The 26,281-nt window shown below is 50.8% G+C and overlaps 1 protein-coding gene across 1 annotated transcript in view; it reads right to left on the reverse strand.

Moving 5' to 3' along the window:
* NFATC2 (nuclear factor of activated T cells 2) overlaps positions 1-25,690 on the reverse strand; it is a 98,132-nt gene extending 72,442 nt beyond the window's left edge. The window contains exons 1-3 of the mRNA XM_068986840.1: positions 25,561-25,690; positions 5,643-6,651; positions 1,339-1,510 (exon numbers count right to left, since the gene is read on the reverse strand). Coding sequence (XP_068842941.1) covers positions 1,339-1,510; positions 5,643-6,651; positions 25,561-25,690 — 1,311 coding nt within the window. The remainder of the gene's footprint in view (positions 1-1,338; positions 1,511-5,642; positions 6,652-25,560) is intronic.
* Between the last annotated feature and the right edge of the window lie 591 nt (positions 25,691-26,281).

Below are 26,281 nucleotides of genomic sequence, written 5' to 3' on the forward strand. Positions count from 1 at the left end.
AAGAGTAAAATCAAACCTGTGAACGTTCACAGTGACTAGCCAGCAACTGAACTACCTGCAGAGAAGACAGCAAAATCAAGAGTCTCTACAACGTCCGGCACACTTCACCGCCCCAGTGTCACCACACAGCCAGCAATCACTAGACGTGCAGAGAGGAAAACGTACCATGCGGTAAATGAAAAGCAATGAATAGAAACAAATCCACCCAAAATGGTGATGTTAGATTTAGAAAAAAACAATTACCAGGATTTAGAAGCTCCAACTAGTATCACTAAAGTCCTGAACCAGGTGTACACACTCGAAGCTACCTGTGGAAATTTTAGGGTTTAGGGTTTGTATGTTTGTTTTCTGTCTGAACTGTACTCGTTTCATACAGCTTCAGGAGATGCCCAAGAATCTGCATTTTTAACACTACTCTCAAAGGTTCTGATGCACCATCAGATTCTTATCACAGAATACAGTGGTAAGTATTTTGCCCTCACTTTATACTTTCCCTCACTTAATACTTTTAAATACTTTGCCTTCACTTCAAGCCAAATTTTTTTAAAAAGAGTTAAATTAATTTAAATGTATTAAAGGGCTGGTTAATTGAGTTGGCAGGTAGGCACCAGTCATCAGTTCCTGGTTAACCAGACTATATAATTAAGAACACTCTAACTCTGATCATTTTGGAGGGAAATTAAAAAAAAAAATTCTCTACTTATTTTGAAATAAATATCTGAGGTTAAATCAAAAGCCACAGACGTAAAAGATAATGATTAAGGAAAAAACAGTAGGAAATACTCTGGGTATAACGTAAAGAGAAAAAAAAAATCAAAGTACAAGCTACTGTAACATCAAGAATATAAATGTACACTGATAGACACTGCCATGTTTGTGAACAGAAAACAAGCAACAGGAAACATATCAAAACGGCAAAAAAAAAAAAAAAATATTCTAGGTAGTTGGACTGTGTATAGTTTTAACTTTTTCCCACTTTTCAATATGCTGGTTTTCCTTAATGGACCCTCACCTAAAATGTAAACACAAAATGATGGCTTCAGAAACCTTCAATCCAAACACCTCCACTAAACTACAGTAGTTTCTCAATCAGAAAGGGAAGGAAGAAGACGGAGCGTGAATATCACTTCGATCCCTATCCAGCTCAGGAAGACTTTTTTCCTGGCTTCTGAGTGGCTTTATTAGCTTCTGACACTCAATCTGAGACTTCCCACCCCTTCGAGGAATAGGAAGCTGAGACACGCAGCGCAGTCGAATAAGCACCAAACAACAGCTCCGCAGCAGCGAGCGGCCCAGTGGCCCACGAGGACACGGGAGGAAGGGAGCGCGAGTCCATACCTGAACGACAGGGTGGCCGCCCGTCGGGGCCTTGACAGCCCCGCGGCTGCCCTCCGTCTCGTAGTGCGCTCGGTGGTGTGGCTTGGGCTGCACCTCGATCCGCAGCTCGTAGGCGCCTGACTGGTGGGAGAGCGGCCACTCGAGCGGAGGGAGGGAGGCGGTCACTGGGATGCTGGAAGGAAGAGCAGACAGAGCGGTCACGCGCGCAGTGAGCCACAGCCGGTGCCCCCGTACAATAAACGTAAATGGCCCCTTCCCTGAAAACCATCCGCCCGCAGCCCGTAAGATGCCGGCGGCTGGGAGGCACACGTTCCTGAGACATGGCCGGCGGGGCTCTTCACGAGGTAGAGATCTTTCTCCTCTGTTTTCTCTTCCATCTTGGTGAAGACAGAATGACTGACATCTCAATTTCTGAAGCTCATTTCATGACATGTTAGTTCTAGCATGTTTCTAATGGCTGCAACTTCTCTTCCTCTGGGAATTTTGAAAAATATCACCTCCCACCTCTAACGGATAGCCCTTACAGGATGGTTTTGGTTTTGTTTTTTTTTTTTTCCCCAAAAGAGTAAGTATGGCACAAGGAACTCTGTTACCGAAATCAGGGGCCCCACTGGGTCACTAACCTACCGTGTGACTTTAAAAGCAGCTTCAACTCCTTCACTCTCAGTCTCCTAAACCACAGAGGGACTAAGTGGCATTCGAAGTGTTTTTCCAGCTCTTATTTCTATGTCTGATTATCTCAATTAAAAATATATTTAGGAAGAGGCCTTTCCCAGTCATAGTCATTACTTCTCGGGTCAAGTGTAGAACATAACCACAGGGAGGTGTCCGGCTTTGGCATGGATGAGCCAAACCACTCAGATTCCCTACAGTTAAATGAGGAATGAAGGTCAAGAGCATGGCTGGAGTTACACTCCCAAGCTGAAGTCCCAGCTCCATCTCCAAATTACCTGTGTGACTTTGAGCAAATACCTCCATCTCCCTAGGGCTTAGCTTCCTCAACTATGAAGTGGGGACATTGAGATCACAGAGGAAGCTTAAGCCCAATAAATGCTCAATAAATATCAGCTCAAATAAATGTTACTTCCTGGTGACAATCTGTATTAATGGTATTGGTAGTGTCAGACAATCTGACCATATTATTAATGATACTGAAAGTTGTAAGATCTTTGAGGTCAAGCCATTAAGTTTAATTTTACTATAAAATCTCAACCCTACCCAGCACACACAGCAGGTACTTGACATGAGCTTGGAATTATGTCATTGAAGAGATGACTGAGGGCTTGACAATCTATATCTAGAGCATGCTCTCAGAGCCCCAGAGAATCTAAAAACATTTTCCCAAGATCAGAGGAAGACACAGTCAAAGCTCCAATTTAAGTCTCTTGCGCCTTCCACACCTCTACCTTATGTCTTATCGTACTAATTTATTTAAAATAGGTCCAAGAAAATATTTAATTCATGGAATGAGTCTAGAGCAATGTCTGGTCTTCCATGAATATTCAGTGGGTGGGCAGATGAACAATCGAAGGATAAATGAAAGACTGAACAAACAGTTTTATTTCACGGAACCCTCGCGTGTTCAAAGTAGCTTTGAAGCTGCAAAGGCGTGAATTTGGGTCACTGTGTCCTGATTTTTCACATGCAGGAGGAAACATTAATCTAATCAGGATAGTCTTTCCTGCTAAGCCCAGAACTGCCAGAAGCTAACATTATCAACTGGACTTAGTTAAGCATTTGCAATAAGGCCAATTCTATTCCTTCTCTATTAGAGCGATTCCAAGGGGCGAGGGGGGGAACCTCACAAACTCCATCAGCGCTACAGCTTAACCTGAACATACAACTCAGCTTATACTCACATCCTCACCATGCAAGCACATCTCCAGCCGTTCTTTATAATGACATTGCCCCCTGAAGTCCCTCTAACCCTGAAATCTCAAGGTGTCCAAAGTGCCTGTATTTCTACCTTGGCTACAGTTCCAAGATGCCTTCAAGCTCCTGCCTGCAACCAGGGTGCCCTTTGTGTTATATATTCTTAGTCTCACATTCTCAATTTAAAATTATTTAAAGTTAGCAAAATAAGGCTTATTGAAAAATCACTCCACCTCTGTATTAATCAAAAAATATAGTGAGTAGAAGATTCAGTGCAATATCCCTAAGTACCAACTTCTAAATTTTTGCTTCTGGAACAACTGGGACACAGTCTTAAGACTCAGACCCCTGGAGCGAATCTGACATTCTGCACTTGAACTTCAGCCCCTGCGGAGTTATCCACGCTCCCTGAGATGAATACCATCATGAGACTTCTTTGAATTACCCATCCTCTCAATCTAACAGAAAACTCTTGGAAATATCTCACGGGCTGGCACAGATTGGGCATTTGGTAGGGGCGGAAGGACTCTAACCCATTCAGAACCTCTCAGATCAAGCCATATAATAGAGAGGAAAGGGTTTCATATACAACAAAGTCTCAGATAAATGCCTCACTATCATGTCTTACATTAATGTTCCTCCTCACTCCCAATCATGACACAAGTCATGTTTTGGAGATCAATCCAGCAGTTGATTAGAAAGAACAAGGGGTCAGGAATCTCAAATTCTGGTGTCCAACTTGGTCATGATCTAGCTGGGTACTGACGGGCGTGTCGCTTCACCTCTCTGAGCTCCGGTTTCTCAACCTGCACCAGCTGTTGTTCTTGATTGGCTCCAGGAAACTTGAGCCTCAGAGCTCTGTGGCCAGATGGCCTTTGAAATGACCGCACGTTCTGCCCACAGCTGCGAGTAGCCCCTCCACAGAGGCAGTCATTGAACCCTATGAAACCCAGAAACTCCTTTTCTCACGGGACACTGACCTACGATGGCACTAGGGTTCTCAAAACCTGCCCTGGAGGACACGTCAGACCAGAAGCTCAGTTCAGACCATCTCGGTCTGGGGTGCAGGGGAGTAGGGGGATTTTTACATTCAACATTTTATTTGGAAAAAAAAAAAAAAAAAAGACTTGCATTTGCTAAAAGCAAATAACACTTTAAAAACCACTGGAGTAATGGTAACAGCATAAGGCTTCGATTCTTCACCTGATAAAATAGTATCTGCTCCCAAATGCTGTGCCCCTCATTTTCCTTATCATTGAAATGAAGACAAATATATAAACAAACCAGATTTGGGGGAGATTTACCTGACATAATCCAGAGAGAGAGCATATCAGAAGCATGCCTGGCACACAGCAAGCATCCTGGCATGCTGGTGACTGTGATCACCAGTATCATCACTCTAACAGCTATTGGGAGCTGTCTCCTAGCAGCCAGCTCATCAACAAGGAAGCAACAAAGGGCTTCCTCTACAATGATAAGATCCCCCTGATAACAATAACAGCTGTGTCTTTCATGAGCTCCTACTTATGTAGGTTCTATGTTGACTTCGATATATATTCTCTCACCTAATCCTTAACAAAAATAAATGAGGTCAGTACTGTTGTTATCCTCATCTCACAGGTAATGAACCCAGGCCCAGAGAGGTGCTCAATGAGAATGAAGATTCTGATTGATTAGCAATGTCTGCCTTGGGCACAGCATCAAAAAGGTGGTCAAGGAGAGAGAGCCTTGCGTGACTAGTGATGCCTGATCTGGGCATAGCAGAATGGCAGCGATACCTGTGCCCAGGATCACACAGCCTGTGAGGGGCAAAGCCAGGACTCAGATCCAGACTGGGAGACCTCAAGTCTGCACACTTCAGTTTGCCAAGATTTGAAGCTCTTTGAAGATTCTGGCTCCCACATTTCCAGAGGGCCTCTATATCACTGACTGCAATATCGAAACACACAGCAGATACCTACCAACTTCAATTCTTCTTATAAAAAGATAGTAAATTTCGTGTGCTGAGGCTACCTTTGTGCTTACTAGCATGTCAGCTCCAGGAAGGCAGAATATCTTTCCCATTCTGTTCACCCTTTTCTCCCCAATGCCTGTTGATAGTGCCTGGCACACAGTGGGTGTTTGATAAACACTTGTTAAATAAGTGAATGAATGAACATGCCAGGCGCCTTAGGAGCAATCACAGGCACCCTAGGACTGCACCCTCCTAACAGCCATCCAGGAAGTCAGGTACCCTTATACCCACTTTACAGACGGGAAAACTGCCGTTCAGAGATCTTTTCCCCAGAGAATTTCGAGATCTGGAAGTCAATTTCGAGATCTAGGATTGAAAATCAGCCCAGCCCAGCCCAGCCCCAGTCCCACGCTCATCACCAGAAAACCTCCTCTTAAAACCAGACCGTGGAGTAAATCCCTTCCAAAGCCGGACTCACCTGCAGACAGGAATGGCGGGCACCAGCTGCTTGGGCCAGGTGGGCGGCACCAGCAAGATGGACTCGGGGGCCGAGTTCCGCCTCTCCTCCTGCTCGCAGGGACCCAGGAACTCCACGGCGGGGAAGAGGTGCCGCGGCAGGCCGGCCTTGGGCGGGGCGGCGGACACTGGCGACGGGTCGGGGCTGGTCTTCCACATCTTGGGGGGGATCCCACAGGGCGAGTCGCCGGCGAGGCTGTTCAAGGCATCCATGAGGGCGGCAGGGCCGGCCGAGGGGGGGTACCCGGCGGGGGCGCCGTCGTCCCGGGGCTGCGGCGAGGGGCTCCGCGAGCGCTGGGGTGAGGCTCCGGGCAGCGGGGCAACCGAGGCCCCGGCGCACGAATGCCGCCGCTTGGTACCAGGCGACGAGGAGCGGGAGGCCGGACGGGGCACGGGCGAGTGGCGGCCCAGGCAGCTGTCCTCAGCGAGGCCGGTTCGAGGTGACATTATTGGCGAGGTTCTGGGGGAATAATGAGCAGGGATGTTTTGAAACTGGGGACACAGGTCGTCGGGCCCGCCGTTGTTGGGCGAGACGCAGGGCGAGGTGTAGGGGGAGAAGGTGTCGGAAATGAAGCTGGCAGAGGAGCCGCTGCTAGCGGGGCTCAAGCAAAGCGGCTCGCGGTACCCCTCGAAGCCGGGCACGGGCAGCGTGAACCTCGGGCTGGCCGCCACCCCCGGCGGGGGCGGCTGCTCGCCCAGGAAGCCAATGTCTCTCACGCGGAAGGGCCCCCCTGCCTGTATCAGTTCGTGGGATGGAGTGATCTCGATCCGAGGGCTCAGGCCCGAGGCCCCCGGTGGCTTGGCGGGGCTCAGAAAGTTCTGGGGCCCCACCCTATCAGGCTCTCGCAGCCGGCCGGGGGGCTCGCCAGAGAGACTGGCCAGGGGGCTGTATGGCTTGAGGCCATAGTCCAGGACATCATCGGGGTAGAGTCCGGAGGGTGGGCTGGCCACCTTATGCGCACTCGGTTCTTCTGGAAAGAGAAGGAGGGAAGGAGGGGTCTTTTTAAGCCTCTAAAACACAACTCCCGATGCACAGCAATCACAGGGTGGGTTTTGCCTCCTGTTTTCTTTTTTTTAAATCCCCATCGCGCCAAACCCCAAAGCTAGAGCCTTCTCTCACAGAAGGAAATTGAGGCAACTTGATCCCAGATTCCCTGAACAGAGACCGAAGCCGGGAGGGTTTAGCGCAGCAGCACAGCTGGCCCCAGCCATGCAGCCTCAGCCAGAGACCTGGAAGGCTGGCCGCCCGAGGGCTTCCAAACTCCTGTCCCTTAGAGGAGGTGCCCTTCTATTTCACAATTCGGCTCACACCGTCATACTCACTGGCAACTGAAACAGAAGCTTCCCCAGACAATACTTACCCCATGCACTCTTATCTATCCTCCTGTCTGGGGTTACTTTGTTTAAATGCTGGTCATAACTCATTAAACAGATTTCCTGGCCCATAGGTGGGTCGTGACCCACAGTTTGAAAAACACTGACCAAGGTCTGTCTGATCACCCTACCCTCGTGATACAGTGACGGGAATGCAAGGGGGTGGCCACACCAGCTCTGGAGGCTGTGGAGCCCTCTCCAGGCTCAAATCCTAGATGTTTGTGCCCATGAGTAAAAAGCGGCTTCATTTCCAGCCCAGACTCCCGATCTGTGTCTCATCTCACACCATTTTACAGATGAGGAAACTGAGGTCCAGGGAGGGGAAAGGAGTCACCCAAATACAGAAGGAACAGGACTGGAAATTCCACAGATGAGCTACTCGGCCCCCAAAAGACAGCCATAACTACAGAGCTCCCAAACTAGGAAAATCAGTGGATACAAAGTGATCAGATTTTTCTTTAATCCTGGCTGCCTAACTCAGGTTTCTGCTGCCACCTGGGAAGAACCCAGGGCTGGAGGCTGAAATTAGCGAGGGAACTGCTGTCTGTTTCCATCACCCCATCCTGCCCCTCCTTCAAACTCCCAGAGTGAACAGAGACCCCTGTGCGCGCGTGCACGCACACACACACACACACGCACACACACACACACACCCACACACCCACACCCACACCCACACCCACACCCACACCCACACCCACACCCACACCCACACCCACACACACACACACACACACACACACACACACACACACACCCACCCCCTCTTGCTGCTCCGGTCAGCCTCTACTCTTCTCTCATGCCCTTAGGTCCAATCCATCAGCTAAGTCTGACTCCTCTATTAAAACAGAAAAAAATTAATTCACGTGCCGCCCCCTCCTCCCACCCTCTCCCACTGAGCCAGTTGCCCCTCCCTGGTCTCCGCATTTCTACACTCGCCCTCTCTGGTCTGCTCTCCATAGCCGTCTATTGAATTGTCCACTGTTAAGTGAAATCCAGCTTAAAGGCTGTCCCCGAGATGTCCCCAGGCCAGCCCTCAGCAGGGGCTGGCCCCAGCCTGTCTCCCCACCCCACTCTCCCCACTCTCCCCAGGCTGACCCAGCACCAGCCCTGCTGACTTCGTCCCCCATTCTTCAGGCAGCTCTTCCTGTGGAGTTCCCTCTCCCTGGAAACTCTCCCGACCTCCACCTGGCTGCTGCCCTTCATCCGCCTGCTCAGTCCGCAGCTCCTGTGACCAGCCCATCAAAAAGATCATTCCCAACCCCGTTTCCCAGCCACCTTTTCTCCACTAACCCCTGTTAGTAGCTCATGTCACATCAGATCTTATCTGTTTAGAGAATCGCATTCTGCTAAGGGGCAGGCGAACTCCAGCCCATGGACCGAAGCTGGTTGCGTGTGTCCATAAAGCTTTATTGGAACAAAGCCACCCATTTGTTCACGCGGAGCCTGTGGCTGGCTTTTGCGCTGTCACAGCAGGATTGGTGGCCATGACGGGGATGCCCCTCCTCCTCTGTGCCCTTCTGGGCTGGCCACCCTGGAGGAAGTGCTGTCTGGTTTAGCTGAGCTCATCTTACAGGATTCGGGTGCTGCCCCTCCTCAGGTGGGAGCCCAGAAATGACTTTCCACAGCTCCTGGGGTAAGGATAACCTCAATTAGCCGGCCAGGCGGAGCCTCTGCCTGCCTCTCCAGCCTCTCCTCTCTCTCTCGACTCTGGCCAAGCTGGCTGTTCTTCTCAAAAAGTGCCAAGCTCTTTTCTGCCTCAGGACCTTTGCACTTGCTGTTCCCTTGGCTCAGCAGCTCCTTCCCCAACTCCATCCAGCCCTCTTTCTCTCGGTAACTAAGGCCGCTCCTTCACTGGAGTTTTGCTAAAGGGTCACACACTCCCGAAAGTCTTTCTGACCTTCTCGATGAGATCAGACCCCGCGCACACTTCCCTGCTCTGCTCCACTGCACTCCTCACAATTCGAGTTCAGTAATTCTCCAGGTACTTGTTTATAATGTCAGCCTCTCCCCCAGCTCCCAGCCCCCACTGGACCCCTAATGCCTGGACAGGATCGCCCACAAAGCAGGCCCTCCAAAAATATTGTCAGTCGGCTGAATAAATGAATAAAGCACGAAATATTTACACTGCTACTCAAAGATGCTAACATGCCAACCAAAAGGTAGACAGACAGAACCTCAAGGGGGGTGATTTGGTAGTATCAAAATTCCAAACACGTGCACACTTGAAACCCCGCGACGGCACTTGCAGAAATCTCTCCTGCAGGTACACTCCTGTGTGCAATGTGACGCATTCATAAGTCCAATTAGTCCAGCCCTGTTCTTAATCCCCCCGAACTGGAAGTAACCTTCTGTCCATTGGCTGGGGATGGGTTAAATTCTGTCATTCATACAGTGAGATATAATGCAGCTATAAAAGGGTGGAAAAGGTTCTTTTTGCATTGATATATAATGACCACCAGATAGTGTTAGTACGCGTAAGATAGAAACGGCGGGGGAGTGTGTGTACACACACAAAGCCGATGGCTGCAGAGGCTTTTCTCTCGAAGTCTCAGGCAACAGGGACCTCCTCCTCCAAGGAGAAGAACTAAGTATTAATAATGAGGGGCAGAGCCAGAAAGGAGACTCTTATTTCTGTATTATGTTGAGAGTAGAATACAATTTTCAAAAGACATGTTTTATTTCATTCCAAGGGGAGCAGGGTGATGTGAGATGATCTCGAGTAGTGACGCCTGGTTTGGAAAGCAGGGAATTGAGTTCCAGTCCTTCTCTGCCACTAACTAGCCACGTGACCTTGGAAAAGTCCCCCACCCTCTCTAGGTTTCGACCTCCTCATTTGGAATAGGACAATATTAAACCCAGCCTGTCTCCTTGGCTGCTTCTGGCTCTAAAATCTTTTCATTTTTCTAGCTAGAGTCTGTGGGGTCTAAGATTCTTATAAAGCTGCAGTTCATCATCAACTTGCATTTGGGCCTGCAAACACACACACACACACACACATTCCCCTTCCTGAGGGGTAAGAGAGCATAGATTTTTAATCTAGGAAGAGATCCAGGTCAAATCCACATTTGACAACAGTCTGCAAAAGAAAAACACAGAAAGCCTCTCAGCAAAAATTCCAGCCTTATCAGAAAAAACGAGCTACCTCTTAGCAGAAACACCCTCCTCAGGCTGATGTGAAAGTCACAGAAAACTTAAAAACACACATCACTCACACTCTTGGGCAGCAATGAAAAACAGAAAGGCCAGTTTCTGCTGAGCAAAAGCATTTAAAGCATTTACATTGGTTTTAATTAATCCAAGCAGTAGAGTGTCTTTTTCTTTTCTCTCCCCAGGATTTTGAAAGTTTACCCACAAGCAAGGAATATGGAGGTAATTTATAATTATTTAATTCCCAGTCTCCTGGGCATTTGACAGTAGTTCTCACAGACAAAAGGCTCATCGTTCAGCTGTTTCTTTAGGTAGCTAGGGTTCTTCTCTGTGTCTCTGTAAACAGCTGCCACCCTTGCAGACAGCTCCCTCGCAGCCCGCGCCATGCCCACGCAGCCCTGGGCCAAGTTTGTTTCATGTCAGAAGCACCCGATTCTCTCAGAAGGGTTTCCAAAGAGCTTGCTTTTCTTACCACTTGAATGAACTTTGCTATATTCATGTACCACCAGTGAATATTACTTACTTAATATTTCTATTTAAATTCATTCACATATGACTTTTTTTTTTAAGGAAACTTTACACTGCTGCCACAAATGGAAAATCAGTGTCACCTCCATAAATAGAAGGGAGGGTAAAAATACAATCAAAATAAAAGTGACTAAATTCAAGCGAGACACCATTGCTAGCCCAAGGCTCCCAGGCTCAGGCCCACTTTTTTTTTCCTCCTCGATGCTCATTTTTTATAAGGCATCATTTCTACATACAGATTTTGAGTGTAGAGTTCCATGAGTTTTGCCCAATGTTCCATGCTCTGGTAGCCATCACCACAATCAAGATGTAGGACATTTCCATGACCCCAGAAAGTCTACATTTTTTCAAAGCCGGAAGTGGGAGGAGGAAATGGCAAACGTCAGGAAAGAAAGGCGTTAAAGATACAATGATACCTGATGGAGGCCTCACTCCTTCTAAGGAGATTAGAGGGAAGCAGCTTTGCCAAGAGGATGGCCCTCTTATGTAGTGCCCATAGGAGAGCATAGAATCACCCCACATGCCGTGGGAGGCACCTGGCCCACACTCCATGCGTCAGTGTTCAGAAAGAGAGGATGGAGCAGAGATGGGGAATTCAGAGGTTGTTGCTCTAGGTCCTCTGTGCCTCCATGCCTTTGCACGTGCTATTCCCGTAGCTCAGAACACCCTTCCATACCTCCTGTCCTCACTTCTCCTAGGAAGCCACTCTTTGTTCATTAAGATTTCACTTGGGCCACCTCCTCCTGAAAGCCCTCCCTGATTTTCCCTAGGCTGGCTCAGACATTACAGACTCTGCAGTGTTGCCAGAACTTACAGAGTCATGAAGGGAAGTCTATCAAGTACAGATTTACTTCTCTGTCTCCCTACTAGACTGTGAGCTCTCTGAAGACAGGTTAAGGTCAATGATAATAACAGTAATAACAACAGCAGCAGCAGCTAACATTTATTGAGAATTTATATGGCAGGCTCTGATATAAGTACCTTACAAGTAGTCCATTCCTTAATTCTCACAACCTGTGAGATGGATACTGTTTACTCCCCTTTTACAGATAAGATAACTGGGTTCAAACAGGTGAATTAACTTGCCTGAGGTCTTGCAACTTGAACCCCGCAGACCCGAGCCCAGGGATTCTCAACCTCAGGACTACTGACATTTAAGTGAAGTGAAAGTCGCTCAGTCGTGTCTGACTCTTTGCAACCCCATGGACTATACAGTCCATGGACTTCTTCAGGCCAGGATACTGACATTTGGGGCTAGAAAATTCCTTGCTGTGGAGGCTCCAGGATGTTTAGCAGCATGCTGGCCTCCTCCCACTAGACGGCTGTAGCATCCCCAGTCCTTGCCCAGTTTGAACAAGCAGAAGCACCCGAAGCTTGCCAAACTTCTCCTGCCAGGCAGAATCGCCTCCAGCTGGGAACCCCTGCTCCAGGTCCGACTGCTGCGGGGCCTCCCCCCGGGGCCTGCACACGGCCAAGGCCCCAAACACTGCTGGGAACATCAGCCCATGAGTCACACCTGAACTGACTCAGAAATGAGACGTCGGCTCCCTGTGAGCCCTGGCAGGTAAACCGCTTCTGCAACAGACATCCGAGAGGCCACATCACCACCGCCCTCCCTTTCCCATCAGGCTCTCAGGGGCTCACCCCACATCCAGGCCCCAAGAACGTCTGGGGAGACCTCTGGCCACTCTCTGGAACCGGAAGACAAGAAGGCTGGGGCAGCCACTCCAGCCCCACCGCAGCAGGGCGTCTGCATGGAGAGCCGGGTCTCGGTCAATACACGGTGTTACAGGCCCCCCGTTCCACAGCCTTGCACCCCGGCTGTGTGACCTGGGGTCCTGAGTCCCCGTGTATAATAGGGGCGGAGGGTGGTGACAATACCCACCTGACACTTCATCTCACGCACATGAAACCCAAAGCACAAAATAAACACTCAACAAACGAGGCCTTTGGGTAATTAGTATTATTATTGTGGAAGGAACTATCATTTAAGTTGAAAATTCTACGCTTTCTCTGCTTTCATCTGGCTTCCCTGGTGGCTCAGATGGTAAAGGATCTGCCCGCAGTGCAGGAGCCCTGGTTTGATCCCGGGGTCAGGAAGATCCTCCGGAGAAGGGAACTGCAACCCACTCCTGTATCCTGGCGAATTCCATGGACAGAGGGGCCTCGTGAGCTATAGTCCCTGGGGTCACAATGAGTAAGACAGGACTGAGTGACTAACACTTTGTTTTCATTCCCTTATTTTACAACTTAAAGTGTGACACACACCGGCCCCCCGCCCCCCAGGGACTTCTTTTAAAAAAGAAAAAGGGAAGAAACCTTTATAAAAATAAAATGGATCGGTCAGCACTTTGAATTCTCTTTTTCTGCTAGCCTTCAGAAACTATGTGGAGTAGGTAAAGAATGCCTCCGACACTCCTTCCGCTCCACGCTTCGTCCTTCTTCTGGGCTACCTGGGAGCTGATCGACTAACTCTTACTAAAGTGTTAGTGACACACCAAGTTCAATGGACACAAGTCTGAGCAAGCTCCAGAGGGTGATGGACAGAAAGGCCTGGTGTGCTACAGTCCATGGGGTTGCAAAGAGTCAGACATAACTGAGTGAGTGAACAGCAAAGGCAACTGCAACAACAAAAATGATTCTCTGTAACGCAGCTCTACCCTTTATACCAAGAAGCACTCTGTATGTATTTAACACACACTGCTAAGTCACTTCAGTCATGTCCGACTTTGTGCAACCCCATAGACAGCAGCCCACCAGGCTCCCCCGTCCCTGGGATTCTCCAGGCAAGAGTACTAGCATTTGTCTTACAAGAACCCTTCGAAGCAAGATATAGTGTCCTCATTTTCTAAATGGGGAAAGTGCGGCTCAGAGAGGGTGATTAATTTGCCCAAGATCACACAGCTGCTAAGTAGCAGAACCGGATTCAGTCTCAGGCAGCCCAGCTCCTCCAGCCCCATAACTCACAAAAGGGAATATTTCCTGGATCGTGACGCCTTCACCCCAATACAGAAAACTGAGGTGTCCCCAGGACAGGAACTGCTCCGGAGCCCCATGAGGAGGTAGGCTGCCTAGACAACGGAAGACACAGATTCCTTTCTTCTGGAATACTCATAATCCCTCCGTTTGCCCCAAGATTGAGTCAACGATTATTTAAAAACCTCACTCAGGCCACAAGGCGCTCTCTGCCAGCTCCTGCCCTCCCGTTGCTCACCCTCAAGGACACACGGCCAAGTCTGAGACCGCCGCCAGCACCAACCCACCAGCCAACAGATCGCTTTTGAAAAAAGGAACAGCGAGAGAACATCTCTCCGCCGAGGACGACAAGCTGGTGGAATTTTCAGGAAGCAGAATAGAATGACCAAAATAGAAAGCCAGCTCAGGAAGCTCCGGGAGGCATCTGTCCTCAGGAGGGGGAGGGGCCGCGCGAGCCGGGGCGAGCCGGAGGAGCCAGGATCCGGCCTGCAGGCCGGACGCCCCTTGGGCCGGCGGCTGGGCCCCGGAGCCGCGGTCCACCCCTGTCTGAAGCGACAGACCCACCGCTCACACCCTGAGGTGGTGAGAGGCCCGGGCCCTGGGTTTGAGACATCACAGTCTGTTGCCATGGCAACAGTGTGAAGCTGCTACAACCTGGCGGCCGCACGTGCAGCAAGAAGGTGGGGAGAAGCTGGAGGGAGGGGGTTCCGGGGGTCCCGCCCCTCCCCTCCATCCCTCCGCTCTCATAAGCCCCTGTGTGTTCGGGGCTGCAGGAAACGCCAAGAGGAAGCCGAAGCTGGATGGACTTCACATCTGGCGGCTTGCACCACCTATAGGAAAGACCTTCTTTGAAAAGTTACAGATTGCGCTTTGAGTAACACATTCAGCGCTTAGCAAACTTTCCAACGGGCCCCCCATGCCCCTGCGGCCCCCAGCAGACACACATGCAGGTGGTAACTGGATGCCCGATCAATGAATCGTGTGTGTTAATGATGACGGGGAGAATCAGGTGGTCACACCCTTCATTCAGAGATGACACACACAGACGCAGGGCGTGAGAGGTGAGAAATTCCATCCAGCTAAGTCAGGTCCAGAGATGCCAGCAAGGGAAAGAAGGCAGTTTACCATCCTGTCTCGTTCAACGTGGAACCACTGGAAAAAGCCACCACGACTGCTGCGCTCTCTGCTGACCCTGCCCCGGCTAAGACAGCTGTCTCCCTTCACCAGACAGGACAGAAAGGAGCGCTGGGTCCTGCCTCCCAGGCAGCCTGCCATGAGGCCAGGCGCCCGAGACCCAGGACCCAGGACAGTGTGCAAGCTCCAAGTCTTACAGACTGGCTACTGGCATGGCTGTCTGCAAATACACATGCACCCGCGTGTCTTCCTTCTGGAGAGAAGTGGAAAGATGTCTGGAATCTACAAGCCTCAAGTTCAGCTTCCGGATGGAGGGCAGGGCCCAGGCATCTGATAGACATGAAACCCCACCTCGTCTTCAAACTGGGATGGAAAGAACCGGGTGGAATCATTCCATGGGGCCCTCATGCTTTCAAGAACTTCAAAGGCCTTCCCATCTCCCTTCATTCACTGCGCCTCAAGCTCTCCTGTGTACCACGTGGCTGACAAGCACCTGGGAGGCAGGTACCATCTACTCCTCTGTGTCACCGAGGGGACCAGGGAAGCTGAGGTGGGTGGGGATTCAGCCCCAGTGACGAGAGCAATCAGGCCAGACACTCTTCTGGCAGTCTAGAAGACTCTGCCTCCCAGGGCAGGGGTGGGGCTTCCATCCCTGGTTGGGGAGCTGAGATCCCACGTGCCTCTCGGCCAAAAAACCAAAACATAAAACAGAAGCAAGATTGTAACAAATTCAATAAAGGCTTTTAAGAAATGATCCACATCAAAAGAAAAGTCTTTTGAAAGAAACCAGGGCTGGGGTTCAAATGGAGACATCATCTACATGCCGTAAGATATTAGAAGTAAGCCTCGGTGCCTTTTTACAAATGTGCATCCACCGTTCAAGACACAGAATGCTTCAGTCCTGCTAGATGGTTCCCTAGTGGCTCCACCCAGCCACTAGCCCTCTTTCAGGGGGACCCCCTCACCTGCCTTCCCTCACCTGCCTTCCTTCACTGTGGCCTGGGTTTGCCGGCTGTGATCACGACATAAATGAAACCATAGGAAATGTACATGGACATGCTGTAAACCTCAGCCTTACGTCTGAGATTTAACCACGCTGTGTGCAGTTATGGTTTCTTTTTCATGGCTGTGTAATGGTCCATCAGATGCCACCATCAGACTTGGCTTATCCGGTCACTGTGTCACACTGCCTCCGTTTTTCAGGAAGACAGCCATCTGAGGTGGAATTTGTGCCTCAGAGAGGCCCTTCTCTAAGAGAAGACAGTCTCTCCCCACTTGTCACATGGCATACAGCAGAGAGCAGGGCTCCAGCGCCTTCCTTGTCAAAAGGAGAAGAAAAGATCTGGTCAGAAGAATCAACCAGAAACAGACCTCAGATAATCCTCCCTCTGAAACAGGGTACGTGTGGCTAACCCGCCTCTCTGCCAAGGCCCTGCCCAAGGAGACACGGGCAGGGGCCCGGCCGCCCTCTCTGCTTTGATTCCTCCAACTCACTCAGCAAAGACCCCCTTCACCTTTATGCCAGTGCCTCAAAGAGCTGTGCCCCTCACTGAGCCCCGCAACCCCTGACATAGCATGCAAAGCTGGTTTCCACCTTTCTTTCAGCCAACTTGAAATCCAAGTGCAAACTTCCCCTTGAAGACAGTGGGGCCCCTGGAACCCCTGGCCAGGGGCAGAGACTTAACATTAATGCCTGATTGACAGATAGCTTCTTTATTTACACTCATCGCCAGGAGCTTTCACTTCAGTGCCTTGTCCCCGGGGGCGGGTACACTTGATCAGAGGCTCCTGCCAACCCCGGGCATTAATGATTACCTCCTCCTTTCTCCATGGCAACAGAGATGAGGTCACGGGTTGTGGATTTCACACCCGGAGCCCACCTTCTCAGGATCACGCAGGTAAACAGCCCCTTTTTGTGGTCTTTACAATACCTTTCGCAAGCACTGCAGACGTCAAGGCTTCCCCTACCCCGCCCCGCACTCATTTAACAGTCCACCTTTCTCAGCATGCCCAGGCAGGTTTGTTTTGATAAGGACTTTTATAAATCCTGAGCTTTTGCAGGCAACTTTCTTACCTTCAGAAAGTTCACTCAGGCGTGGCTCAATTAAAATTCACGTAGAAGCACTGCCTTTTAGAAACGTATCTTAGTAACTGAAACAGGCCCAAGTGAGAAAATTCTCTTTTTCCCTCAAAACCTCAGGTCAGGACACACAGACGATCCCAAACGCCAGCTCAGGAAAAGCAATCTCTCTGCTCTTCCTGTAGTGTCCTCTCTACCTTGGATATATTTCTCTGCGGAAGAAAACAGCACTCAAAGTCTACGGCACAGAACTTCAGATCTAAATGCCAGTTTGTAAGAGATGCAAGGGACAGAAGACTAAACACCACCGCAGGCACACGGCTGGCAAAGCTCATCACACAGAGGCCAGTGCAAGAAAAACGGCCTGCTGCTTCAACAAAGGCAAGAAGACAGACTGGTGGGGATTTCTACAAAATGAGAGAGATCTGATGGCCATGTCAATGATTTACAGTGTTAGGATCTCCTCTGGATCTTGGTTCAAACAAATTAACCATGAAAAGACACTTGTGAGACACTCAGTAAGTTTAAACACTGGACATTTGAAATTAAGTATTATGGCTTTGGAGGCTTCCCAGGTGGCACGACCGGTAAAGAACCCGCCTGCCAATGCAGGAGACTTAAGAGATGTGGCTTCGATCCCTGGGTCAGGAAGATCCCCTGGAGGAGGTCATGGCAACCCACTCCAGTACTCTTGCCTGGAGAACCCCATGGACAGAGGAGCCTGGCGGGCTACAGTCCATGCGGTCGCAAAGACTAGGCCACGACTGAGTCAACTTAGCATGCAATACAGCTTTTTAGGTTTGGTGATGGTATTAGATTTTTTTCAGGAGCCCTTATATTTGAGAGCTACATGCTAATCTATCTATCAATAAAATATTCTATCATCTGCAGTGTGATTTAAAGCAAGCAGAAGTGGAGACGCGGAGGACACACGGGGGTGGGGGAGACTGGCCTTCAGTAGGTAACCGTTGAAACTGGGTGCTGGGAACGCACAGCTAATGCTACCATTGTCTCTACTTTTCCACATTTTGGACAAAGTTTCGGAAAATGTCACAGGCCGTTCCTCTTGCTTTGGGGGAACCCGCCGCGGGCTTTCCTCCAGGCAGGAAAGTTGATGCAGCCCAGGAAGAGCCCCAGGGCGAGTCTTGCCTTCTTCCCTGAGCTCGGTTTGGGAACAATCAGTAAAACCCAACCTCGCACCAGCCCAGGGAAGCCGGGTCTGGCCGGAGCTCTGGGGCGCCTGTGGCTGTTTCCTGTGCTGGGGAGGGAGGGAGAGAGGAAGTCCCTTCGTGGGGGGAAGCCACAAGACAGCCACCACGCTGCACTTCCCAAGGCTGCCGCTTCCTGGCAGGCTCAGGGGTCCCGCAGCACCGGGGCAGGACACCTGAGAAGGCCCCGCCTCTCTGAGGAGCCGCCTCAGGGAACCTTGCAGCCTGAGGGTCTGGACAACAGAGAAAGCTTTTGCCGCTGGCCTAGTTCTTCGGCTGAGGCAGGGGCCCATGCCCCGGGCAAGCTTTTCATCAGAACTGATCCCTACAGAGGGCTGCCCCGGTGGCTCAGTGGTGAAGAATCCACCTGCCAATGCAGGAGGCAAGGGTTCGATCCCTGAGTCGGGAAAATCCCCTAGAGGAGAGCATGGCAACTCACTCCAGGATTCTCACCTGAGAAATCCCATGGACAGAGGAGCCTGGTGGGTTCCAGTCCATGGGATCGCAGAGCGCTGGACACAACTGAGCGTGCAGGTGGATCGCACGTAAGTTGGATATCATGCTATGATGCCGATTGAAGCCCTGTGGCCAGTGACTCATCTCCAAAAAGCATCTTCTCTTAAGGCTTAGGATTCCTCAAAGGCTAAGGCAGAGACTCTCCCCTCCAAGGACCCAATGCTCTCAAGAAGTTGGGTGAGCCAGACGGTTTCTCAGAGCCTACCACCCTGCTCCCAGCCTGCCGTCCGACCTTCACGCAGCCCTAGTGCCCGCGCTCAATCACACTGCCTTGCGGGAACCTGCCATCACCACCCCCATTTCACAGATGAGAAAACGCAAGCGGAGAGGATCAAAATCACCTGCCTGGAGGCAAACCACTAAGAAGGAATTATGCAACTTTTCATCCATTTATAAGGCAATGATTTATTGCGTGCTTGCTAATGCCAGGCACTTCAACTTGGCCAAGGTCAAGCAAGTAAGAGACAACTAAGGCAGAATTTCAAGCCAGGACTTCCTGACTTCAGTCCTGTTGCTCTGGCTCATTAAGCCTATGGCCGTGGAGCTGGGGGGACACGTGCCCCGGAAGGCATGCCCAACAGTTCACTGGGCTGCAGAAAGAAAGACAGAAACAGCAGAACTCCTGTTTATACTCTGTCCTTCCCCACCTGGGTTTCCGCTGCATATTGTATGAGTATAATCCCATTAGGAGAGCAGTGAACATTCCACTGATAATTATACAGATATCAAAACATCATGGGTGAATGCACCCCATGTTGGCATTAAGGGTACCCAGGAAAGCTGGGGTCAGTGAGATTCAGGCTGAGCTGTAGTGCTGAGGACAGGGACTTAGGGCCCCAGCTGCCTGGGCTCGAAGCCTGTCTTGCCATGTACTTCTTGTGACTCTCAGCAAGAGTGAACCGACCCCCAAGAATTCTGGCTTCATGGGTCCTGGGTATGCCTGAAAGATTCTAGTCTGTAGCCAGGATTAAGGACCACTGACCACTAATGCTACATTTCTCAAATGTATTCAATGCCATCCTCTCACAGGACTAAAAAGCCTTGGGAGCCAACTCAAATAACACAGCATTAAGATTTTAAGAGCCTCTACTTCTGATCAAGGGCTTCCCTGGGAGGCCAGTGGTAAAGAATCCGCCTGCCAACCGCAGGAGACAGGGATTCTATCCCTGGGTCGGGAAGATCCCCTGGAGAAGGAAATGGCAATCCGCTCCAGTATCCTTGCCTGGGAAATCCCAGGGACAGAGGAGCCTGGCGGGCTACAGTCCCTGGGGTCACAAAGAGTCGGACACGATTGAGCAACTAAAACAACAACTTCTGATCAAAAGCTGAGGGCACCTTAAGAACAGACAGCCTTTAATTTGGAAGATGGGATGACATGTGTTCAATAGTAAAGAATGATTCGGACAACCTTCTCCCTAGTTCTTTCTCCTCCCTTGACAAGGCCCCTGCTTAACTCAGCCCTCATTTCACCTCTCCAGCTGCACCTGGAGACACTATTTGTACAAAGCAGGCTTATTAAGGCTTGTCCTTAACTCGACACAGACGGCAACGTCTCTGAATGTCACATGTGTTTAGCGAACTTGCTGGCTTAGAGCAGAGCTCTATTTTTAGTAAGCACCAAAAAAAAAAAAAAAAGCCCATGATACTATGTATCAGCACCTCACCTGTCCTTATTTGTTTACCAGGCTGTGTCCCACATTGGCCTGGGGGCCAGACAAGGGTAAGACCACATTTCATTCATCTCTGTACTCCCACTGGGCCTGGCACAAAACCAGCATTCAATGAGTGTTTGCTGAAAGAATGAGGCTTTAACTGTGCCCTGTGAATGGGCGGAGAGCAGGTGGCCCTGAGTTGAAGTGCAGGTGACATTAGAGAATGGGCTACAGCAGGGTCTGTGACTCTACCTGAAAATGGTATAAAGCTGAGGCACCTGCAATGCCGGAGACCCGGGTTCGATTCCTAGGTCAGGAAGATCCGCTGGAGAAGGGACAGGCTACCCACTCCAGTATTCTTGGGCTTCCCTTGTGGCTCAGCTGGTAAAGAATCCGCCTGCAAAGTGGGAGACCTGAGTTCAATCCCTGGGTTGGGAAGATCCCCGGAGAAGGGAAAGGCTACCGGCTCCAGTATTCTGTCCTGGAGAATCCCATGGGCTGTGTAGTCCCTGGGGTCCTGAACAGTCGGACATGACTGAGCGCCTTGCACCCCAGGGTTTTCAGGTGCAGAAGGGACGCACACGTGCAAATGTGCTCCTGCAGCACATGGGGCCTGAGGCTCTCATCAGCCTTTCAGAGGTCTGTGACCCAAAAGAGTTTGAGGATCAGCAGAACAAACTCTAAGCAATGGTCAGGAGTCCATTTTCCTTTCTGAAAGGTCAAAGTTAATGCCAGATGCATCCGCTCACCAGAGGAGGGACACGCCAAACTCACTGAGGCAGACTAGAAGCAAGCCAACATGGCCCAGAGAAGATCTGGCACCTCTGGAGGTGACTGGGGATCTCCAGAGTCCATCCGTCTTTCCCAGTGTATTACAAGTTGGAAGAAGTAAGAATGCATTGAATTCACAGGCACATACAAAGAAATTAAACTTCTGATCTGTCTACCAACAGCCACCACGCCTCTCCCCTCCAAGGTGGGCTCATAGCCCTAGCCAGGACTACCATAGCCCTGTCTGCGTTCTTTCTATTACTATGTATTTAGCTCTTTCCCTCAAAAGAAAATAAGGGTTTACTTTGCATGCCTCTAAGAAAAGAAATCTGAAAACTCAGAAAGGTGAAGTGGATGATTTCCTAGGAAGATAAAGTTTACCAAACTGGCTCTAGTCAAAATAGAGAATGGATACAGTCCAGTTCCCATAGACACAATCGAGAAAGTTATCACAGAACAAGACCATAAAAAGGCATTCGGTCCGGGCGGCTTCACAGGGGAATCCTATCATAGCGTGAGAAACTGGATAGTCCCAATAATACATACATTGTTCCTGAATATAGAGAAGGAAAGACATTTACACTTGCCCGTGCACCAAAAAGGACATAACAAACATCACTCGTGGCTTAATTGCTAAGCCGTGTCCGACTCTTGCAACACCATGGACTATAGCCTGCCAGGCTTCTCTATCCATGAGATTTTCCAGACAAGAATATTGGAGTCAGTTGCCGTTTCCTTCTCCAGGGGATCTTCCCTGATCCACGGATCAAACCCAGGTCTCCTGCATTGCAGGCAGATTCTTTACCGGCCACCAGGTGAACACTGCTAAAAGAAATCTTAAAAAAATATTATCCAGTAGATGCCAGGCCTACCACCATATGAAAATAATACACAGTGACCAAGTGGGGTTAATACCAGGAACGTTTCAATATTAGGAAATCTATTAATATAAATGATCTTAGAATAAAATATTTCTCCATAGATGCTAAAAAGTCTGTTCAGTTCGGTTCAGTTCAGTCGCTCAGTCGTGTCTGACTCTTTGTGACCCCATGAATTGCAGCACGCCAGGCCTCCCTGTCCATCACCAACTCCCAGAGTTCACTCAAACTCACATCCATCAGGTCAGTGATGCCATCCAGCCATCTCATCCTCTGTCGTTCCCTTCTCCTAACTCAACTCCCATTCCTAATCAAAACTCTCATGAAAATAGAAATGGATGGATACTTCCCTAACATAAATACATATGCCTTAATTCTAAAGCTAACACTGAAGATTTTCCTGCCTGGGTCAGAAACAAGGCAAGGATGCCTACTTTCCACTACCATGTAGATCCTACTGGAGGCATCAGTTGATGCAATTAGACAAGGAAAACACTAACTGGCTGAGTGCAGGGACTGGGTCTCGTTTTCTATCACGTCCCCAGGATCTAACACCATAGGAGCGCAACAGCTAGATGGATGAGTAAGTGGATAATGACTCACATGAACTGAGCACCTCTATTAACGAAATCAAAGGTTTAATAAAAAGCTGGGGACAAATCACATTGTGTTAACTGATTTGAATGGGTTAAGCCATTCAAGGCAGACAGTCCTATGAGGTAAGGACTATCAGTCAGTTATGTGACAGCTGAGCAAACAGAGGTCCAGAGAGAGTAAATGACTCACCCAAGATCATCTTGTCAGAAATGTTTTAAACTCCAGTCTTGCATGGTGCCAGGCCCCTAACTGCTTTGTGCGTGTCTCTCATCAAGTGAGGGGCCGAGAAACTCACACAGTAGATCAGAAACAGGCTCGGGAGCAGGACGGCCAGGTTCACGTTTCAGCTCTGCCGTGTACCAGCTCTGCTTTCTGGGGAAAGTTCCCTCACCTCTCTGTACCTCATCAACCCCCTCTACAAAACGAAGGTGACAACCTTCTATGAAGTGTGTGCCTTCTATGGTTGGAGGGGTACTACACGGGCTAATCACAGCTGCCACACGCTCGGTTTCCACAAAATAAGCATTGGACTTCCCCCAACTCCCTACGTGCCATCACCAGTTCCTGACAATGTCTGTCCCAGGAGCAACCCTCTTCCTTCCTTGGTCTTTTGCCAAGCCAGTTGCCCAGAGTTAAAGAGAATACCTCACGTGTATCACCAACATAGTGTCATGTGAGACAAAGCCCATTAGTAAGACATGGGCTAGTATTGACCCTTGGAGTTCCATCATGCGGAAGCAGAGAAAAGTGCCTGCTATTAACATCTGGGTGAGCCTGAGCCCGACCCACGTCTGGAACAGCTCGCTTCAGCCTCTCAAGGCTCACGACATCCCTTCTCTTCCTAAGCCATGACGTTTCTGCCCTGGTGCCTTCCCAGCAAGGCGTGATTCCAGATTCCAGAGCATAATTCCTCATCCTTAAGTTGGGCTGCACGTTTGGCACGGAGTAACTTTATGGTGGAGGAACCTGCCAAAGGCTACCTCGGCCAGGTGATCTAGGCTGTCATCAATAACGGTAACTCATGTTGATGGTAGGTACCCATGATGTGACGTGATGGAAACGGTCACTTTATCTCTGCGGTCTTCCTCCCCCAAAACCCATGGCCCTGTCCAACCACGAGAAACACATAAGACCCCACTGAGAGGACATTCTACAATGTACCTAGTCAGTATTCCTCAAAACTGTCAAGCTCATTTAAGAAAAAAAGGGACAATCTGAACAAAGTATGGACTTAGCTTCATAAAACTGTATCATAATATTGGCTCACTAATTGTAACAAATGCATCCTGCTAATGAAAGATGTTCCTCCTATGGGGAGCTGTATATACAAGAGCTTGCTGTATGTACTCTCTTTACAGTTTTTCTGTATATTTAAGACTGTTTCCAAAAATACAGTTTATTTTTTAAAAGATAGATTCTGGGGCCTTCACCGTGGTCATTTAGACACCCATCTGGCGGCCACCAAGCACCCCTTTGCCAAGAAAAACTATAAAAAGCACCTCCCATCAGATTTGGCTTGGAAACTATTTCCCCGGAAATCTCCCTGCTGCAGGAAAAAAAAAAAAAAATCCGTTGATTGTGAATCTTGGAGGGGTGTAAGTATTCCCTCCAAACATGACTTTAATCTTAACGAAGAGCAAGACCACGGATGCTAGAGGGATCGTTTGCAGATTCTTAATTGTATCTTTTCAAAGCAAAGGATGGCCTCCAGATTGCAATTCAAGAAGACTGGTTTCTTTGGCTGGCTAATTATTTCCATCTCCAGCCAAAACAGAGAATGGTTACTAACTACCATCTTCACTTGGTATCCGATCAAAGGGCATCTCTGAAGTCAAAGCAAGCCCCTCACCTAAGGAGTTTCACCTGAAGATGCTGCGGAGGAAAAGTTGAAATTTCTTTGCCTCACACAGCATCTCTGGGAAACAGCAAACTCAGGAGAGTCCGGAAAGGGCCTCCTACACACACCAGCCAGCACAAACCCTTCCTGCTTCCCCCGAAGCAGCCAAGCCCAAGTGCATCTGGAAGTCACCAACAGGCCTGCCCCCAAGGCTTCAACAAGCACTGGCTGGGCTAGGCTGTCAAAATCAGGAAGCCTGGTTGGGTTCTTCTGTTTTTCTTCCAAGACAACCTACTAACCAGAAAAATACAGTGAGGCTGGGTGTGCGACGGCCTCCTCTGACCAAGGCTCCTGTTAAACACGTGAAATGACGGCCCAGCACAGGGAAATCCCCAGCCCCCAGCACAGAGCGCACTTGCAGTAGGGACTGACAGGTCGCTGAGGCAGGAATAAGCCTGCACCTTCCTGAAACCACAGGCGGGCACCCTCCAAGTCCCCACAGTCTGGATGCCTGTGGGGCGGCGCGGGGCGGTGGGGGGGGGGGGGGTACCCACTTAATAAAGCTCAGCCTGAAGCATGTGAGGTGATGTGCAAACGGCAGCGGCAGAACTCAGGGAGGAAATGGGCCAGCCGCCTAAGATGAGGGCAAACCACCCCCTAGCATTAGATACAGACAACCTCTTCCTTAGAGTCAGCGCAAAGTCCCCAACAACGCTCGAGCACGGTGGGGCTCGGAGGTGGGCGGATCCGCTTCACCAGCCCTCTTTTTGCACCAGTCCCGGTCGAAAAACTCCATCCTTCGGCTTCCTCACCTCCTCCCTCCAAAGGCAAAACTCATAGCTTCCACCGCACACTGATGACCAGCAGCGGGCAAGAGACCAGCTGAGACCCACCCCCCACCCCACCCCCGCTCCCTTTTGCTTCACTACCAGGGACCCTCGGGGAGAAGTAACTGGAAACTGGGGCCCCACCAGGCAGAGTGAGCCTAGTGCCCTCTAAAGGCGGCTGCACTCTCCGACGGCTCCCGCCCTCCCTCTCACCTGGGGAGAGGCACCCCGCCAAGTTCAGGCCCCCCAGGAAATGTGACGCGTGGGGCAAAGGGGCCCCACCCGTGGCCACTGCCCAGGCCCCAGCCCCAGCCCAGGCTCGGGGGCCAGGCCGGGGCGAGCCTCCACCGACCTTCGATAGGATTCAAATAGTCATAATCGAAGAGGATGGAGAAGTCGAACTCGTCTTGGGGGCTGCCCCCAGGCTCGTGGCCCGGGGCGTCCCCGCCGTCGGGGTCGGGCTGCGGCTCCGGGGCGTCCATGGCGCGCGGAGGGGCGGGCGGGCGGGCGGCGGAGGCGGGCTCGGTGGACTCCCGGGCCCCTCGCCGGCAAGGGCGAAGGGAGCAGGAAGCGGGGCGGAGAGGCGGGCGGAGCGGCGGGGTCACTGTCCTCGTGGGGACACACGCGGGGTCCGGGGATGGCGCGCCCGGGGGAGCTGAGCGGCGGCGGCGCGCGCTTCCTGCTCCGGAGGCACCTGTTGCAGCCCGGGGAGGGGAGGCGGGGACAGCGCGGCCCGGCCGGCGGGGCGGGGCGACACCCCGGGACCGGGAGGGCGGGGACGGCCGGGAGGAAGCAGGCCGCCCTGGTCCCGGCCGCACCGCCCGGCGCCGCGCGTAGCCACCCGCCAGGCGCTCGGGCGCGGCCGCCGCTCCCACCCTCCCGCCCTAAGCGCTGCGCCCCTGCCGGACCCCTGCAGGACCCAGGATCCGGATGAGAAAGCCACTTGTCTTTTTGCCCTGGGTGACCGGCTGACACCAACAAGGTGGGGGCCGGGGCGGGGGGCGCGGTGCACCCACTGCCTTCTCTTGCAGACCGGAGCCTCTGTGAGCCCGCAGCTGTGGCTCGATTGCCAC

Source organism: Capricornis sumatraensis, chromosome 15, assembly GCF_032405125.1.
Source record: "Capricornis sumatraensis isolate serow.1 chromosome 15, serow.2, whole genome shotgun sequence".
Taxonomy (NCBI): Eukaryota; Metazoa; Chordata; class Mammalia; order Artiodactyla; family Bovidae; genus Capricornis; species Capricornis sumatraensis.